Source organism: Rhinoderma darwinii, chromosome 12, assembly GCF_050947455.1.
Source record: "Rhinoderma darwinii isolate aRhiDar2 chromosome 12, aRhiDar2.hap1, whole genome shotgun sequence".
NCBI classification, from domain to species: Eukaryota; Metazoa; Chordata; class Amphibia; order Anura; family Rhinodermatidae; genus Rhinoderma; species Rhinoderma darwinii.
The window spans coordinates 49,535,588-49,556,131 of NC_134698.1; the positions used below are offsets into that span (position 1 = coordinate 49,535,588).

Here is a 20,544-nt window from a genome sequence, read left to right on the forward strand (position 1 = left end):
CTGTAGGTACCAGGGTCCGTTATTGGAGGAGGACACTCTGGGCCCAGCCTTAGAAGGTGGCTTGTCATCTCCAGAGTACTTTCAGCTCCTGAACTGGCTCACCTCTCGGATTAAATTATTTGATCATTTAGAAGAAAGTGTTAGTTCCGATGGTAAGTGACCGCTTGGCCATATAAAAGACACCCTTAACCGTTTCGCCTGCTGCCCTTAGATCAAGTAACTAAAATAAAACACTCCCTATTACTCTTGCTTGTTAGTGACCAGCATCTCCTGCGCCATGCAAGGGCTGCCGTACTTTCTACTGGTCCTCTTGCGGTATAGAAACGGCTCCAGTGTGGTCACCTGTGCGTGTTTCTAGGCAGCCGCACTGGTGCTCTGTTCCTTTACTACAGTAACCTACTACAGTAACCTGCTTCCATTATTCGGGATCCCATCTGAATGCACTTGGCTTCTGTTGATCTGTATGTGAGCTATATAAAAGGCATACAGATTGGACCCCCTAGTAGTGTTAATATTTAGGTCCGGTATAATACCCGGATGTAAATGGCCTGTTTCTTAAGCAACGATCTAACGCTCCAACTTTTCTGTCTAGGTGGTGACGTAGAGAGTGCTCAACTGGAAATAAGTGGTTTCTTGAAGGAGCTCTCCTGCCCTTATCCTGCCCTGGTTTCTGGAGACATTAAGGACAGATTAAAAAATAAGGTGGACTGTCTGAAGCTACTGTGTGAGTACCGTAAATATAAATGATCAAGAGAGAACACTGGTGACTTTGAGCATACTCAGCCCAAGAATTGATACTCGCTGCTCTACAACTCCATTCCATTTAGAAAACACATTGGGGTAGATGTATCAAAACCGGTGCAAAGGAAAAGTGGAGTAGTTGCCCGTGGCAACCAATCAGAAAGCAGCAACCTGATTCAGGACTCCAGACAAAAAAAATTACCTTGGCGCCTTTGGCTCCTAAATTGAAACGTTTAGGAACAAAATATTTTTTTTTCGTCGCCTAATTTAAATACATATATAATTAATCTTATATTAATGCCCTAATACCGACGGTATTTTAAACCTTAAAGGGGTATTCCGGTTACAACCAGTTACCTCCTATCCTATAGCTTCGGCAGCGCTCTGGCCAGGGATTCTACTACAGGAGGAGCCACTGACGAGATTGTCCATATATGTACAGTGACGTCAAGGGCTTCCCTGGGCTCAGCGATTAAAGTAGCGCTGTGCCCGGAGAGTCCTCTGTACTAATGCTGAAGCAGGGAGCTGACGGGTCATCGGGTTCGACTGTATCAGCGTCCTGAGGACGTCGATACAGTTGACACCGGGAGTCCGGGATATACCACCGGGACACTGCCAGAAATCTGCGACTGTCCCGCGGCTGAATCCGGGACGGTTGGGAGTTATGGAGGAGGTTTATACTCTTTTTAGTTATTGTCAGCAGAGCGTTGGCGACCTATGTGCGCCTCCGCACTCGGCAACCCCACTCTAACTTTATGTGGTCTGTTGCTGAGTTGCTGTGGTTCCTAGACGCTTCCACTTTGCAATAATACCATGCGTGGGAAATCTAGGAGGTAAGAAATTTCATGAATTGATTGTTACAACAGTGGCATCCTATCACAGTACCACGCTGGAATTCAGTGGGTTCCTTAGAATGACCCATTCTTTCACAAATGTTTGTATGGGCAGGCTGCATGGCTCGGTGCTGTATTTTATACACCTGTGGCAATGGGACTGAATGCCCCCCCCCCCCCCCTTAATTCAATGATTAAAAGGTGTGTCTCAATACTTTTGTCCTTATAGTGTATTTCACAATCTGTGCTTATATTAAATATACATACAATGGTCATCAGGAAGAATCACATATAATATATCTGTATATACTCTGATGCAAAAGGGTTACATTGTTATAATTAGGGTCAAAAAGCAATGGATACCTGACCAAATAGACCAAGTGCAGTGTGAACAGAGCTGTATGGACCTTGATTGTAACTTGTAGGAGGGCTTGTTTATTGTGATTACGTACAGATCAGAACATATTGGTCCGTTTTTAAAGAGAGCGCAGTCCGCGAATCCGTTTGACCCCTTCCCTGTCTGTATGTATAGGTTTCAGTCACTGACTATTTCTGCCATAGGAATAACCCTCCCCAGTGCAGTTCTCTATAGATCAGCGCGCAAGAGGAAGTGACTTGTGAGTGGTCAGCGCAAGAGAAGATCTGCACTAGATCTTGGGGAACACAAACATTTTATAAATTTTTCTACAAATGAGCTGTAATGGAGGACTGTGTCTTTTATGGTTATGGGGGGGGGGGCGCTATGGCCTTCCATTTCTTCTGTCATCACATGGCGAGGTCAGGAGGCAGACAATGTGTTAATTCAAGATTGCAGTACTATAATTTTTGTAGCTCTCTCTGATAGGATGTTGCTGTTATGTTCTATCAGAAGGTTTAATTTCGAAGGGGTAGGGTGGTCATATATAAAGGTGCCATGGACAGATCACGTGCATTTGTTGAGTCTGCTCCATAAATAAGGAAAGCACTGGATGTGCCCCACACACGGAAAAGTTTAGATGGCCTCGATCTATCATCAATCCATACTTCAACTTGGGGCTGGCGGTTGTGAACTAAATCAAAATCACGATTAATTGAACATGTAACCTCGATTACGATTAATGAACAATTTAAGTCACGCCTCCTTTTTATATACCACGCTGTTGTGTGCCACACCATTGAATCATATACTTCTGTATATAATATACACTCTGACACTGCCCTCCACTTAGTATAATGCCCCCACAGTATAATGCCCACATACTGTATAACACCCCTATAGCTGCCCCCACACAGTCTAATGCCCCCATAGTGCCTAATAAAAGTAAAATAAATACTCATCCCCATTTCGACGACAATTAGAGGAGGTCTGTGTTGTGTGGCTCAGCGCAGACTGGAGCGATGATGTCACTGCAGCACGGCTGTCTGCGCCAGGCTGCTCGTGGCTGGCGTTACAAAGTGAATGGTGGAGCAGGGCGGTGATGGCTCCCTGCTCCACCATTGGATTCAACTGTATCTGCGTCCTGGCTTATCGTCTTATCTGCACTGATTTTCGGTTTAGTTTTCTTCGATTAATTGCCCAATTCACCGTTATGTCTGTGTTGCAGTACTAAAAGCTGTAGTCCCAATAATAAACTTCTGACATCCATATTGGAATGTTGGGATTGGTGATAAGTTCTACTTGACATAATTTCATGGTCCATGGAGTTTCATACTGTAAATTCTCTATCACGGTCACACCATCAGGTTTACACTAGGAGCCGTGTATAAGTAGTTCTGGTCTACATGCCAAATTACTTAGTGGAAAAATATACAGATAGATTATTGCATCGTTTGTTCTGGTTCCACGTTTCTTCGATTTGTATTTTAAAGCCATTTACAAAAGAATCTCTTGATAATGTAAAGTTTATTGTGTTTAGTATCTCATGTTTTGTGATTTCTTCCAGTGTTTCTAGGCTCCGAGCTTCAGGCCTTGCAAATTCTACAAAACAAAAAGCAGAAGGACCGGAGTTCAGGTGATGCCGTGTGTAAGGAAGCGAGAACAATCTGTGAAGCTCTGCGACTTCCCGAGCAGTCCGCGTCAAATGTGATCTCAATGTTAAAAAGTGTGGAGGAAAAGGTGAGGCCTGACATTACTTGTACCAACAGCTACAAAATGGTCTTCATTTTTGACATTCGACAAGAATTATCTAGAGGAGATGAATATTCATTTTGAACAAAAGTAGCAATTTATTCCTACTTGCTGCACTGTCTGTTCTAGATTACGGTAAGGCCTCATTCACTCCTCTACCTTGTGTAGCCGTGAGCAGCTCCTGTCACCAGCCGCACGTTCTCCACATGTCCTTGTGTGTTTACAGTCCTGAATTTACATTCCGTATCCATCTCATTATCCAATTGCCTTCTGCTCGCTACTACTACGCCATGCGCGTACAAACAGCCTCATGGCGACTCTTCCCCACATGTTTAGGCTGGGACTATGTAGAGCCTTCTGTCACATAACCGCTGCAGTCCAATGTGTCGCTCAAGAGCCTGGCTTACATACGACTGCAATAGCTGAAACTTGACATGGTTTTTCTGTAGATTCGGGTAAGGGCCTGTTCACATCACGTTTGCCTTCAGTTTGGTCTTTCCATTCATCTGTTCCGTCAGAGGAATAGATGAACGGAACGGCAAACAAAGTAGCGTTTGCGTTTGTAATACCATTGATTTCAATGGTACGTTTTTTTTCTCTTATTTGGTTTCAGTTTGCGTTTGTTCCGCTAGTCTTCCGTTTTTTGATGGATACAGCAGCGCACTACGCTATTGTTTCCGTCTGAAAAAAACAAAACGGAAACCTAGCGGAATGGACAAACTGAAACCAATTGAAAAAAATGTACCATTGAAATCAATGCTACTGCAAACGCTACTTTCCGTTTCTCTTTCCGTTCCTCTGATGAACGGAAAGACCTAACTGAAGGCAAACGTGATGTGAACGGAGCCTAAGTTGGGTAACTTTGAGTAACATGAAAGTCACATGTATTTGCATGTGTCATATTGCTGAATTAATGTCCATTTTGTTAGGGGCCAAGTGCTGGTCTGGGCACAGTTTGGATAGTCTGGTAGAACTCGTGATGGCTTACATGCAGAAAGATACTTTTGCCTAAAGCAACCAGATTCTAGCCTTCAAGTTTTCAGAGCAATTTTCAAATTGCGAGAAGTGACTGGATTGGTTGCTGTGGACAACACTATGTGGTCTGCAGTGTTATTTAGGCCCGAAGCCTGGTGATTTGTGGGTATTTGATTTTATTTATTTTTTATTTAAATAAAACTGCTCATTGTTGGTTTTTATCTGCAAACATTTTGGACACATTGGCGCTGATCTTGGTCATCTGCAGATTATGATAAAGCGTGTTTCCTGACCTTACCCTCACTAAGCTGCAGATTCTCCAGCATAAACCGATCACAATTATTCTCGTGTTCAGATCGGCAGTTTATGTTGTATGAATCCAAACTATTATTTTTTCCATAGGTTACGGAACTTTTACCAAAAGCGAAGGCGACCGGCATTGACCGGGGGCTGCTCATTGTGGATCTGAATACACAACAGTTGGTAAGAAAGCTGCAGCATATTCTGTCTACTTGATGAGTGAGGTTATATATCATTAATAGTGCATGGTTGGTATGACCAATATACACAAATGATAACACAGAGCTGAACTAACCTTTCATCTAGAATTAGGCCTCATGCACATGGCAGAGCTGTGTCCACGTAGTCGTACTAAAGAGCAACAGGCACTTCTGCTGCTGTATGGTGCCTTTGGTGTATGTTAGACTCCTTTGCATTCTTTATGCCACCTATTGGGTGGTGTACTTTAGACCAGTATTCTGCGCCATTAAAACTGGTGCATTTCACGACTCTATAAATCCATTGCCATATTCTAAATATGCGCCCGGCCGTGGCGAGCATGTTTCAAACCAAGGTTCTTTCTGACACTGATGCTTGGATATACACAGTTCAGCCAGAACATTAAAACCACCTGCCTAATATTGTGTAGTTCACCCTCGATCCACTGCTCCGACAAGGCATGGATTCCACTAGACCTCTGTTGGTGTCCTGTGGTGTCTGGCACCAAGATTTTAGCAGCGGATCCTTTAAGTCCTGTAAGTTGCAAGGTGGGGCCTCCATGCATTGGACTTCTTTTTCCGCAAATCTAGCAGATTCTCCATCTGATTAAGATCTGGGAAATTTAGAGGCCACTTACGTAAATGAAGGGGTGTTCTTGGTCTGCAATAATGTTTAGGTTGGTGGTGCATGTCAAAGTAACATCCGCATGAATGCCAGGAACCAAGGTTTCCCAGCAGAACTTTGAACAGAGCACCACACCGCCTCCACCGGCTTGCCTTCTTCTCATAGGGCATTATGGTGCCATCAGTTCCCCAGGTAAGCGACGCACATGCCCCCAGCCATCCACATCAGACCAGGCCACCTTATACCATTGTTCTATGGTCCAGTTTTGATGCTCACTTGCCTGTTGTCAGTGCCTTCAAGAGTGGACAAGGAACAGCATGGGCACTCCGACCGGTGTTCAACTACGCAGCCCCAAACGCAACAAGTTAGGATGCTCCGCATGTTCTGACCTTTTCTGTCCTAGTCAACGTTTACTTTTTCAGCAATTTGTGCTACAGTAGCTCTTTTGTGGTATCGGACCAGACAGGATATCTTTTACTCCCTTTGCTCATCAATGAGCCTTGGGTGCCCATGTCACTGTCGCTGGTACAGAGTTTGTCCTTCCTTGGGCCACTATTGGTAGGTACTAACCACTGCTTACTAGGTACACCCCACCAGACCTGCCATTTTAGAGATGCTCAGTCATCTAGCCATCACAATTTGGCTCATGTGAAAGTCGCTCATATCCTTACACTCATTGGACTCCTCACACCATTTTTCCTGCTTCCAACACATTAACTCCAAGAATTGACTGTTCACTTGCTGCATAATCTGTCCCACTCCTTGACATTGGCTATTGTAATGAGATATTTAATGTTGTTCACTTCACCTGTCAGTGGTTTTAATGTTAGGCTGGGTTCACACGAGGTCATTACGTCCGTAATTGACGGACGTATTTCGGCCGGAAGTCCCGGACCGAACACAGTGCAGGGAGCCGGGCTCCTAGCATCATAGTTATATACGATGCTAGGAGTCCCTGCCTCGCTGCCGGACAACTGTCCCGTACTGTAATCATGTTTTCAGTTCGGGACAGCAGTTCCACGGAGAGGCAGGGACTCCTAGCGTCGTACATAACTATGATGCTAGGAGCCCGGCTCCCTGCAGTGTGTTCGGTCCGGGGCTTGCGGCCGAAATACGTCCGTCAATTACGGACGTAATGACCTCGTGTGAATCCAGCCTTATAGTTGATGATTTATTTTATTTTTTTCACCACATTTAGCGTATACGCCAGGAATAGCTTGTGGCATATGTTATATGGAGGCTATGACAAATTCCTAATAGTGGCATCCCATAGTTTATTGTGGCATCTGTTTTAACATCAACGTCATGAAAAGCTAATACAGCCCTATGGCCATGTTTAGTGTGTACGTCGGAAGCTTTGCCCTGCATTCACGGTAGACATGAAACTATTATGATAATGGGCCCTTCGTTATACCTGAATGATGAACAGACCATCAATAGACGATGCTGATCCTTTATTCTCATTGGTCGTCATCATTGGAGGGCTGAAGATGAGAATCTGATTTCTCTGATAAATGTAATTCCCCGGTACAAGCGATCGATTGAGTGAAGATAAGCACCTATAAACTCAAATACCCCCCCCCGAAGACGCTCACAGGAAACAAAACCACGAGCAACAAAGCCTACAAAAAACTTTTTTCTGCTTAATAAGATTTGCACGATAAAACCAGTATTGAGTGTTTGTATCGGGAATTTTTGTAGGATTTGTTGCTTTGGCTGAATAAAGGCTGTAATGACGCGCTCCTAGGGCAGTATTAGTTGGTTTCCCTGTAATGATGCCATTTAATGTCTCTGGACATGCGGTCTACTACAGTCAAATGTGAAATATCACAAACTATTTTACTTAGTTTATAATCTCGGAGTATTTTTAGTCAGTTATTTTATAGGGTTATATTTTTGTTTTTGGCAAATGGTTATTTTCTTTTTTTTTTTTTTTTTTTCTAACCCCCTCCCATCCTTATTTAGTTCACTGTTCACAACTTCTAACTAATGTACATTACTGCAGCTTAGGAAGACTACCTTGTAATATCTCTTTTCGATACCAACTTGCATCCTTAAAGGAAACCTGTCATGAGTTTTTAGGCAACTAAACCGCCACCGTGCCGTTATGCAGGACCGTAATCGTACTATAAAGATGCCCCTGTATAATCTGTCCGATGCTGTATAATATAGAACATTAACTTCCAGCATAGCGAGCGCTGTATGTAAAGTGCCGTTCAATAATCATCTGGGTGGTGCCGCTATCCTTAAGGGTCGTGCAGTCCAGGCCTAAACACTCCTTTCCTGCCTTGATTGATGTCCCACAGGCCATGATACATTATTAAAAGGCCAGCTCCTGTGGGACATCAATCAAGCCAGGAAGGGAGTGTTTAGGCCTGGACTGCACAACGAATCGCGGCACCACCCAGATGACTATTGAACGGCACTTTACATACAGCGCTCGCTATGCTGGAAGTTAATGTTCTACATTATGCAGCATCGGACAGATTATACAGGGGCTTCTTTATAGTACGATTACTGTCCAGTATAACGGCACGGTGGCGGTTTAGTGGCCTAGGAATATGTTACAGGTTCCCTTTAACTTCTATTGATTTGATTTTTATGGCCTTAGACCATATATTTAACCCCTTAGTGACCACCAATACGCCTTTTCACGTCGGTCACTAAGGGGCCTTAGGCTAAGCTGACGCCTTTTAACGTTCGCCTAGTCTAAGTCCTGCACGGGTCTCCCGTGCAGGCTGGAGCCGGGGCTCTGCTGTCTGATGACAGCTGAGCTCCTGCTCCAACGCCCGCGATCGAAGTTTACTTAGATCGCGGCCGTTTAACCCGTTAAATGCCGCCGTCAATAGCGACCGCGGCATTTAACTTTGTTTACAGAGGGAGTGAGCTCCCTCTGTCACCCATCGGCGGCCCGCGAATGCAATCGCGGGTCTCCGATGGGGTGTCATGGCAGCCGGGGGCTTGATAAAAGCCCCCAGGTCTGCCCTGGACATATGCCTGTTAGGATGCGCCGGAGGCACGTCCTAACAGATTGCCTGTCAGATTTACACTGACAGGCAATAATGCTCTGGTATACGAAGTATACCAAAGCATTATAGCAGCGATCTGAAGATCGCACAGTAAAGTCCCCTAGTGGGACTAATAAAATAAGTAATCAAAGTGAAATAAAGATTAATAGTAAAAGTTACAGTAAAAAAAGTAATCCATTTTTTTCCATAAAAAGTGGTTTTATTTAGTAAAAGTGTAAAAAAAAAAATTACACATATGTGGTATCGCCGCGACCGTAATGACTCCATTAATAAAGTTAATGTCATTTAAACCGCAAGGTGAACACCGTAAAAAAAAAACCGCAAAAAACAATGGCGAAATTGCTATTTTCCATTGCCCCCCAAAAAAGTCATAATAAAAATTAATCAATAAGTCCCATGCACCCCAAAACAGTACCAATCAAAACTACGTCTCGTCCCGCAGAAAACAAGCCCAAAAAATCACTACATTGATGGAAAAATAAAAACGTTACGGCTCTTGGAAAGCGACGATGCAAAAACAAATAATTTTAGTTCAAAAGTGTTTTTATTGTGCAAAAGTCGTAAAACATAAAAAACCTCTACATATGTGGTATCGCCGTAATCGTACCGACCCATAGAATAAAGGTAACATGTTATTTACGCCGCACAGTGAACGGCGTCAATTTAAAAACGCATAGAACAATGGCGGAATTTCAGGTTTTTTTTATAATCCCCCCCCCCCCCCCAAAAAAGTTAATAAAAGTTAATAAAAAAATTATATGTACCCTAAAATGGTGCTATTAAAAAGCACAACTAATCCTGCAAAAAAAAAGTCCTCATACAGCTATGTAAAATAACAAAATTATAGCTCTTTGAATGCGACTATAGAAAAACGAATAAAATAGCTTGGTCATTAGGGCCTAAAATGGGCTAGTCACTAAGGGGTTAAGAATTTGACAGTATTTTTCTTTTGTTTTTCTCTATTCTTCTATTCAATCCATCCTGAACAAGTAACATTTTTTTGTTTATCAGTGGACACCGTTTGGACCAGTAACGCAAAATACATTTCTGTATTTAATGTTTCCCTTATGTTATAGGATCATCTGGAGAAAATAAATGGAATTCTCTGTAAAGAATATGAGTGTCGGCGCAGAATGTTGATAAAACGCTTGGATGTGACCGTGCAGTCATTTGGTTGGTCTGACAGAGCTAAGGTCAGTGAAGTATAGTAACTTAATGCACAGAAGAATTGCGATGTGGAAATAACTGCACTATGGATTCTAGTACATGTTTTTACAAGTGGCTTAGACGGGGATAGTGCCATACACTTGTTCCGAAGACCCCACACAACCATAATTTTCATGTATAATTACGGAATCCGTAATTATGGATGAAATTGCGTACCCATTCATTTCTGTAGGCCACGGATACCTTGCTGTATATTTGCGGATGTGTATCCGGGCCGTAGAAATGATCCGCCATTATAGAACATGTCCGCAATTGCGGCACGGACTTGCCCATGTCTATGAGCGCTTCCGCATTTGTGTATGGCTACGGATTTGGCCGTCTGATCCATATTTGCGGACAGTAAAAACCCTTACGGTTTGGGCATTAAGCCTTAATCGTGGTTGGCATACAGGTCAGGCAGTAAATTGAGCAATTGATTTTTTTCAATTGAGATCAGTCCCCTTTTTATAAGGAGCCAAAATCCATTACTCTTCCTGTGTTTTACATTCTTCCTTATTTTATTTTATTTTTTTCATTGGTAGGCAATGATTTGCTGTTTACAGAAAGCCTACAGTCATAACTAATGTGATTACCATTTTTTTTAAATAAAATTACAGCCCTCTTGAGTTTATTTATGCCTTTTTATTTTAAGGCTATGTAAGCCTTTTTGAAGTAGTTTTTGTTTTGTTTTGTTTTTTTTGTTAATGTAATGTCTGTGTTTTGTTATTTTAAACTTTTTCCTAATATACACTTACATTTATTAAAAATGTTCTTTCGATTTTGTGCTGCAGCTTCTATGCATCTACTATACATAGAAGCTGCAGAACGCCGATTTAACTCAAATCAGCCAGTGAGCTGGTCTGATCGCTCGGCTGACAGTCGCTACTGTGTGCCTCTGACACACGATATAACCCTAATACCGATCTAATCTAGGTTGATCAACTTTAGGTTTGATTGGTATTGAGGTTATATTTTGTGTCAGAGGCACATGCAGCTTCTATGTATACTGGATACATAATTTAACTTTAAAGGGAAAAGGAGTGAAGGGTGGAGAATACCGATGTAACAAAACTAGACTTTTATTGTATGCATTAAGATATATGCATCTACATGCTTGTAAATTTCTATTATTATTTTTTATACTTTTATGTATGATTTAAAAAATAAATAACAGTAGTATGTTAGGTGGATAGTTGGCTATTCCACAGGACAGATGCTGGTAGTCCCCCACTCTATTGTTTATACCGGCTTCACCCCATTCGAGTATTGGCTATCATTGTACACTAAGCCTTCTTATTTTGATACAAATACTCCTCCTATTCATCAATGTTGCTTTGCTTACACATTCTGTACATTGATGACTGATCAATCTGTGCAGTGTCTATTTTAGATGCTGTGTAATCCCCAGCATGTGACCAGGAGAAGGTGGTCGGCCGTGTCCACCACTCCTGTCACCCTCGGCAGTATATGTATATTTCCACCAGTAAATGCCAGAGATGTATTACCTAATCAGGCTACTAGCTAACCCTTGTGGTAATCTTCGCCTAGTGACTTTCGGCTGCTTCTGGGGGCGTGAGCGCCGTCATCTCGGTGTCTCTTATTGGTCCTAGAGTGATTGACATCATTTTTGGCCACTCACAGACTATATAGTTTCCGAGTTTACTATTGGTTGAGATCTGATTGACACCGCCTTTGGCCATTTGCGGATCATCAGCATTGCAAGTACGGTCATTGACTATAATTGGTTTTACTCTGACATTTCTTTTAGCCAATGGCAGTCCCATATCTTCCAATCTTCTCTTTATTGTGCTTTAAACATTGTGTCCAAAGCAAGGTTCTATTTTGAGGATAAAGTAGATCAAAACTTCATGTTCCTAAGTCTGTTATTATAAAAGGGGACAGAATCTTACACCTGAGCCCTAACTATAATAACAGAAGTAACTGGCTTCCTAATTGGTCTGCAGCGAAAAGAGTAACTGGCTACCTGATTTGGTCCCGGACTCCGGGATGTGTGTTCAAGAAACACCCAATGTAATCACATGCATCACTAAGCAAAGTGTTGGTAGGACGCATCGCTGTGTAAGTAAAAAAAAAAAAAAAAAGGTAACCGTGTGATATAGTTAGAAAACATTACTGATCCTATATAGATGTAAATAATCATCCCAAGCATCGCTATACAAGTAGAACGGGAAAAGAAAGGAAAACAACGGTGTATGCTTCGTAAACATCGAGGATCCTATACAGACATATAATATAAAGATACTCCACCTAATGTTCTGCCTATTAAGGTGGTATGCCAGTATTAGAATTACTGTAGTTTAAAACGTTTCACAGTTATGTAAATATTTATTAAAGTTAATAACTCTATGCGGATGCCATTAGAACAGCCATTCTCCCCTGATGACGCCACTGTATGTGGTGAAACATGTAGGGAGGCTGATTTAAGGACTTTTTTTGTTCTTTTAATATACAATCCTTGATAGGACTAGCCATTTTAATGCCAATACAATACCCAACACCATGGTTTAGCGACAATAGAGGGAGAGTCTGAATGTGCAGCTTTTTTGGGAGGAAGGCCCCCACGTGTTTGTTGATTAGGAGAGGAGTATCTCTAAGGCCAGATTCACACGAGTGTGTGCGCAAAAGGCACTTAACAGCTCCGTGTGTCATCACCATATGATGCGTGGCTGCGTGATTTTCGCGCAGCCGCCATCATTATGACGCTCTGTTTGGATGTTTGTAAACAGAAAAGCACGTGGTGCTTTTCTGTTTTCATTCATAGATTTTACTGCTGTTGCGCGAATCACGCGCGTCACATGGAAGTGCTTCAATGGGTGCGTGATGCATGAGAAACGCACAAATATAGGACATGTCGTGAGTTTTACTTAGCGGACACGCTGCGTAGAAATCACTGACTCTCTGAACGGCCCCATAGACTAACTTAGGTCCGTGCGAGGCGCGTGAAAATCACGCGCGTTGCACGGACGTATATCACGTTCGTCTGAATAAGCCCTAATACTAAGTGTGTGATATACTGTAGGAGGAATGCCTCCATGTGTTTGCTGATTGAGAGGAATGCCTCTAACACATAGTGTGTAATATACCATAGGAGAAAAGCCTCCGTGTGTGCGTTATTAGAAGCATTCCTGTCAAATTCAACACACAGAGTGTGTAACATACACTCCAATGTCCATAAATTCAAGAGGAATGCCTCTAGCACTTTAGACTCTCTAGATGGTCTGCTGAAACACTGGGAGGAATGCCTAAATTTTTCAATATTGAGAGTATCCATTACCTTAGATAATTTAGAGTAAATGGTGTCTGTTCGTTTCGGTGCAACTGGAGGCATTCCTCCTAGAAGAATTCAGACCACTATTCGGATACCTTAATATATTCGTATAGATTTTTCCATATCTTGATTATATAATGACTACCTCTTGCCATTGAAATGGACTGTTATTCCTCCCAATTGGAGTACTAACTTTTATTCCACAAACAAAGATAAGTAAACGCTCTCTCCTCTATAATCTATATCTGCTTATTAGCAGATTCAAAATATAATCGTAATATTTTCAAAAACGAGTCCATGGATTAATTTTTAACGCTCTTTTGTATGTCCTTGATGGTTTAGTTATAATTCTTTTAATGTATATGAATAAAGATTGATGATCGATTCTCCTGTAAAATATAGGAATAATTGCACAGTTAGTGGGAGTAGATCCTTTGGATTGTCTGAGTACAATCCTCATGTTTTGAATATAAAATACCCCCCTGTGTATATCTTTGAGACTTGATTTAATCCATTATATGTTGGATTCAGGTCTCTGCGCACGATACAGCTGCTCTGTATACAGAATACAAAGCAGCTGCATCTCAAAAAGTAAAAATAACTTTTAATAAAAAAGTAATTAGAAAGTGGCACCAAACACACTGATAGACATTTTAATTAAAAAAAGAATAAATATCGCTTTTGAAGGTGTTCAACATAGTTTGCCTTGCCCTTCTCGCCTGTACTGCTTTACACAGCCCTGTATGCCCTGCACCCACCTCTCCCTCCAGCTGCTTGCCAAAATTAATACCAAATATTTCTACAAAAATACTTTTTATAAAAACTACTCCCCTTTCTTACTAAATAGAACCCAAAGCAGACGTTACTATGGAATCGGTATACAGAGGTTTTACTAGAAGAACCAGTATATCCTACTTGTGTTCCCATGGGCTCCCCTGTTGGCACCTTCTTATGGCATCAGATGATCTTGTTCGTTAAAGAAGTGTAGACGGTCCTATAGCGCTCTACGTGTGTTCTCCTGAGTGGTGCAGTAAAAAATAAGGACATTACACACTGCAATGTTTTATAAATCGCACTACATCACAAGTTCTACAAGTAGGCAATAGAAGTTTATAGTCGGGTAGTTTCATGGCATAGTGATTAGTACTTAGATCCGGAGTTAAAAATGTGACCAGGGGAGTTTTGAGACTGGCCCAAATGTTGGTTTTCACAAAGTTTGCCGATTCTGTGTTTTCAGATTTATTTATTTTAGTCCGATTGTTTCTATGGTTACTGAAGTACAATTATAAGCATTTCATAAGTTTTTTAACTTTTATTGACAAATACATCAAGTTTGTGCAAAGTCCCAATATTCACAATGTTGACCCTTCTTTTTCAAGACTTCTGGCATTCTGGATATCAGCTTCTGGGCCAAATCCTGACTGATGGCAACCCATTCTAGCTTAATCAGTGCTTGGAGTCTATCCCAATTTCTGTGTTTTTTTTTTATTTGTCCACCTGCTTTTTGAGGATTGACCACAGGTTCTCAGTGGGATTGTTTTGTTCACCAAGCCACTTAGTTATCACTTTTTCCTTGTGACCTGGTGCTCCAGCATTGTTCATCACCAAATTGCTCCTGAAGGATATTTAGATACCTTTCTTTATTCATGGAAGTGTACTTAAGCAAAATTGTAAATGAGCCCACTCCCTTGGATGAAAAGCCCCATACATAAATGGTCTGTCCTGTGTCATACCAACAGTAAAGCATCCTCATAGTAGCGCTAATCTTTTCTTCTCTGGGCAATCATTCTTCCAGATGTCCCAAACAGTCTAAAGGGGGTCTTCATCAGAGAAAAGAACTGTAACCCAGTCCTCTGCAGTCCAATCCCTGTACTTACTGCAAAATGTCAGTCTATCCTTGATGGTTTTCTTGGAGAAAAGTAGCTTCTTTGCTGCCCTTCTTGACACCAGTCCAGCCACCAAAAGCCTTCGCCTCACTGTGCATGCAGATGTACTGACGCATGCCTGCTGCCGTTCCTGAGCAAGCGCTGCACTGGTACCGATCCTGTAGCCGAATCCTCTTTATGAGATTGTCCTGGCATTTGCTGGACTATCTTGGGCGCCCTGAAGCCGCCTTCGCAGCAATTGAACCTCTCTCCTTGATGATCCGATAAATGCTGCTTGTAAGATTTCCCCTAAATCAATCAATGTACTTGCCTCTAAAGCCCTTTTGATGCAAAGCAATGATGACTGCACATGTTTCCTTGGATGTAACCATGGTTAACAGAAGAAGACAATGATTTCAAGAACCATTCCCCTTTTAAAGCAACCAGTCTGCTCTTATAATTCAATCAGCATGACCGTGATATCCGCTGCCTTGTCCTCAATAACACTTTCTCCTGAAACTGACGAGATCATCACTGAAATGATGTTCGTAGGTCATTTTGTGGCAGGGCTGAAATGCAGTGGAAATGGGTTTTTTGTGATTAAGTTAATTTTCATGGCAAGGAATGACTGCAATTAATTGCAATTCATCTGATCACTCTTCGTAACGATCTGGAGTTAATCCAAATTGCCACTATAAAAACTGAAGCAGCAAAATTTGTGCCAGTCTCAAAACTTTTGGCCAGGACTGTACATAGATTGTGTGTATGTTCTCTTCATGCTTGTGTCATTTCTTTGGTTTTTATTATTTTTTTCTTCCATGGTTAACCCAGCAAACCAACTTCCTATAAAATGGTCCCATCGTGACAGAGACTGAGTGAGTCAATATATTCTGCGTATATATTAGGGTTGGCACAATAGCAGAATTTGGTCTTCGATACAGACTCTTCGTGTCATATTGCGATTCTCGATACCAAAACGAGACTTTGCCAACAATAAAAAAAAAAATGTATGGAGTCCTTCCATTTTCTGATGTGAGGCGCAAAGTGTTATCAATTTTGGCCCTTCATGTCCCTCACATTAATAGTAATTTACCCCACCATGTACCTGTCATAAAGCGCAATATTGGGTTAATGTGTGAGGTACATGATGGGGTTAAGTACTATTAATGTGAGGCACATGGAGGTACTAAACTCATAACACCCTGTCCCTCACATTAATAAGTGACCCCATCATTTCCCGCATATAATGGCAACATTGGGGTTAACCACTTTAGGACACGAACAATTTTTTTTTTTTACATTTTTTTACCACTTTGCAACCCGGCACTCACAACTTTTTAATTTTCTACTCGACGTAGCTGTATGAGATGTATTTGGTTTTTACGGGATGAGTTGTACCTTATGTAGGTGCCATTTTTTTGCCACATTTACATGATCGTTTCATTTTATATAGATATTTGTTTTTTTTTACAGCATACACGAACCATCATAAATGCCGCCACACGTTTCTTCTGCAGGTTGTTGCGGGTGTGCCGATTTCTAAATATGTGTATATTTAGATCCTGAGACCTATTTTAATAGTTTTTTTGTAAAAAATTTTTTCAATTTACATTTTTAATCCCATAAGGTAAATTTTAATTTTAATTTAATTTTTTTTATTTTATTGCACTGGCATATATCTATGGGTCTAAACAATGGGTTAGGGTGTATGACCTGCAGTAATACTAAAGGCCACATGAGGGCAGCATTTAGATCCTGTAGACTACATAACCTCTTTTCTGCCTAGTTAGAAAAGGCCTATCGTGGATAACCAATGTGGACGACTTCGTGTCACAGTAAATACGCCTGTATTATGTAACCTAGGACAACAATGCAGCAGCCTAAAATAACAGAATAGCACATAAATAGGTGGCCCATATTTTGAAATTAATACGTTGGATGTTGGCCCCCAAAAAAAATAGTAAGAGTACATTTTTGGTATAATCTCCCACCCAATACGATTGACATAACTGAATGAAAAGCTTTTTACTTATGATGAGCAGGTTTATCAGTTTATTCAGAGTGACGCTTGCCAAATAGTTGTATACTGTTTAGGTGTGTATTTGTGTAATATAAAGCCCACACAGGCAAACGATAGAAGCCACTAATGTTCATTGGTTTGAGTCTGTCGATACCTGCAATTTTCATTCTACGAGCAACACATAATAACCTCTAATAAAGGAAACGGGTCTCTAAAGATAATTACTAAGGTTTAACACTGATAAATGTAAGGTTATGTACCTGAGAAAGCAAAATACATGTCCCCTAAATAGGAAAATACTGAGTAAAACTGACATGTAAAGGACTTGGGAATTTCAGATGACAATAAAATGAACTGTAGCAATCTGTCAGGCAGCTGCTGCCAAGGAAAATAAGACCATGGGCTGCTTCAAAATGGGCATAGATGCACTTGACGATAACTTAGTTCTACCTCTTTTAGAATGACTAGTAAGACCGCACATGGAATATTGTGTACAGTTGTGGGCACCAGTGTACAAGAAAGACCTAGTAGAGCTTGAGTGGGTTGAAATGTGGGCATCCAAAGTAATAGAAGGAATGGGTGGACTATAGTAAGTTTACTATGCTTACCTGCACACGGTGATGCTGCTGCAGATTCAACTGTACTCTCTGACGCCTGGAGCCGATGTGTCTTCTCTCTTCTGACGCCAAGATTGAAGGACCTGTGGGTGACGACAGGTCCTTCAACCTTGGCGTCGGAAGAGAGAAGACACATTGGCTCCAGGCGTCAGAGAGTACAGTTGAATCTGCAGCAGCATCACCGTGTGCAGGTAAGCATAGTAAACTCCCTAGAGACGAGCATATTACCCTCTCGGACAGCTGGAGCCGATGTATCTTCTCTGACCGACGCCAAGGTTGAAGGACCTGTGGGTGACGTCACGCTGTGTGTCTGCAGTGAAAGAAGCTGGGTGGGAGCGATGAGAAGTGTATGATGCTGATTTGTCAGCGTCATACACTTCTATTCACAACGCCCAGTTGGTAAAAACACAATACACGCCCAGTTGGTAAAAACACAATACACGCCCAGTTGGTAAAAACACAATACACGCCCAGTTGGTAAAAACACAATACACTCCCAGTTGGTAAAACGAGAAAACACGCCCAGTTGTCCATTGAAAAGCTAATTTGCATAAATATAAGATTGCTCATCACTTGGGCAAAAATGATCGTTTTTCAAAAACAAACAAAAAAACTTTGCTGTTATCTACATTGCAGCGCCGATCACATTCAATAGGAGATAGGGATTTGATAATCTGGTGACAGAGCCTCATGAAGCATACTACAAAGGTAGTTTTGTTTTTGGGGTTTTTTAACTCACAAATAAAGTTTATTGTAAAACATCAGAAGTAAATACAGAGCATTGAGATGTGTAGACAACGTGTCCACTGCAAGTACGAAAGAAACCAGCAATTCAATATAGCGATGTGATGTGTCAGAAGTTCAGACAATTAGGTCAATGAATGTTCGAGTAAAGAAATGTCATACAAAATAATACCAGATACCCTACTTGCTTTGTAAGTATACATTTCTTGAGTATTTATGAACCAGTATATAGAGCCGATCACTGCCTAATGCATAATATAGAGAATTAACCAGCTAACTAATAACTATAACAGTTACCACAGGTATAGATTCATAAAAGTATAACCTGAATACGTCAGGTAACATTCAGCGGGAGATCAGGACCTATATTTATACCGCATTGAAAGTGGAGGTCTATACTGTATACATGGAGTGTAAGAGGAGCCAACTGGATATGGGCCAAATAGGCGCCACGTCCGTGGCAGTAAACAGAATAAGGGCTCGGGGGCGAGTCAGAGATTCTGTGTTGGGGGAAGCAAACCGTAACAGGAGACTGCAGCCATCTATCCCAAATTTTGGTGAATTTGAGAGGACCGTTTCTATGTTGGAAAAGCCATTTCTTCTGAGGTAACATACCACCAACCAGACAGCCATTCTACAGATGTAGGGGCACGACGAGACAACCAAGTTTTGGCTAACCGCTTCTTGGCATAATATAATGGCTCCACAATAAATGTATGGATATGACGGGAGTCCTATTCCGCAGGATCAGGAGTGACTAGACAGGTCTTGGGGCACAGCGGGACAGGAGACCCCATCTCATCGTTCAGAAATTTGATAACTTAATCCCAGAACCCGGCTACTCTAGGGCAGGACCACACTAAATGATAAGAGGAACCTGAGGTAAGTCCACAATTAGGGCATTCGTCAGGGGACTCGGAACGGAAGGCATGTAATCTAGAGGTGGTGTAATACACTCTATGCAGTACGCAAAATTGTGTGAGTCGCTCATTATACTTGGATGATACAGATTTACGGGAGGAGAGGGCTCTGTCCCACTCATCCTCAGTCAGCGGACCTATATCACCTGCCTGTCTTACCTTCAGCGGGATGAGCATAGATTCTCTAAACTGGTCAGACAATAGGCTATAAAGATGGAAAATCGGGTGTCTAACAGGGGGAGAAAGCAGAAAGTTAAGAAGTGGAAAGCTTTGGTACGTTAGTTCTCCGGGGCCCAGCTGAGCCTCAAGTTCATGTTTGACTCTCCCTTCCTCCCAATTGTTCTCCTATTTGAGAGTCAAACTCCTCCTGCAGCTCTGGGAAGGTCTTAATACCAGAGTCAGAATAACTACGAAGGTAGATTATGGCCAGAGTTATGGGGCTCTACATGTTGCAAAAATTTCACCTTTAATAGGGTTTTTCAGTTTTTGTTTTTTTTATCAATGTATCATCGATGGGGATACAACCTTTGGGAACCCCCACGATCATCAGAACAGGTCGCTGTGATCTAGATCGTGCCACAGCCCTTCCTGCTGCTGATTTCTTTTCATACTTGTTGATCTCTTCTCGTTCTGCTTCTGTTTTTTTTGACATCATGACTATTTTTGCTTGAGTGTCGGACTATCAGAATATCCAGACTACAGTATATTAGTGGAAAGTTGTTGTTCATGTGCTCCATTACCTTTTTCTATCTTCTAGATATGATATGATGTGGTTTATGTGTTCGTGTACAAATCTATATTTTATCTGTGCTTTTAGGCTAAAATGGATGAAATTGCAAGCGTTTACCAACCGATCCGTTACTCGCTGTCACCGAAGTCGGGAATTACTGTTGCACATATTTTGGCTGCCAGACAGGATTTATCCAGGATAGTGCGAACTAGCAGTGGGTCAGTTCGAGAGAAGATGGTGTGTCCTGTCAATAAGGTATATTATCCAAGACCGATTTTTATATCACATCGTATTGCATTTCTATCTTTTGCATTTACGTTTTACATTTAAAGCGGGTCTGTCACTT

At 41.6% G+C, this 20,544-nt stretch overlaps 1 protein-coding gene across 1 annotated transcript in view; it reads left to right on the forward strand.

Annotated features, from left to right (window-relative positions):
• Positions 1 to 20,544, forward strand: part of FAM98B (family with sequence similarity 98 member B) — a 30,571-nt gene that overhangs the window by 2,197 nt on the left and 7,830 nt on the right. The window contains exons 2-7 of the mRNA XM_075843738.1: positions 7 to 152; positions 593 to 724; positions 3,497 to 3,669; positions 5,059 to 5,139; positions 9,884 to 10,000; positions 20,286 to 20,453. Coding sequence (XP_075699853.1) covers positions 7 to 152; positions 593 to 724; positions 3,497 to 3,669; positions 5,059 to 5,139; positions 9,884 to 10,000; positions 20,286 to 20,453 — 817 coding nt within the window. The remainder of the gene's footprint in view (positions 1 to 6; positions 153 to 592; positions 725 to 3,496; positions 3,670 to 5,058; positions 5,140 to 9,883; positions 10,001 to 20,285; positions 20,454 to 20,544) is intronic.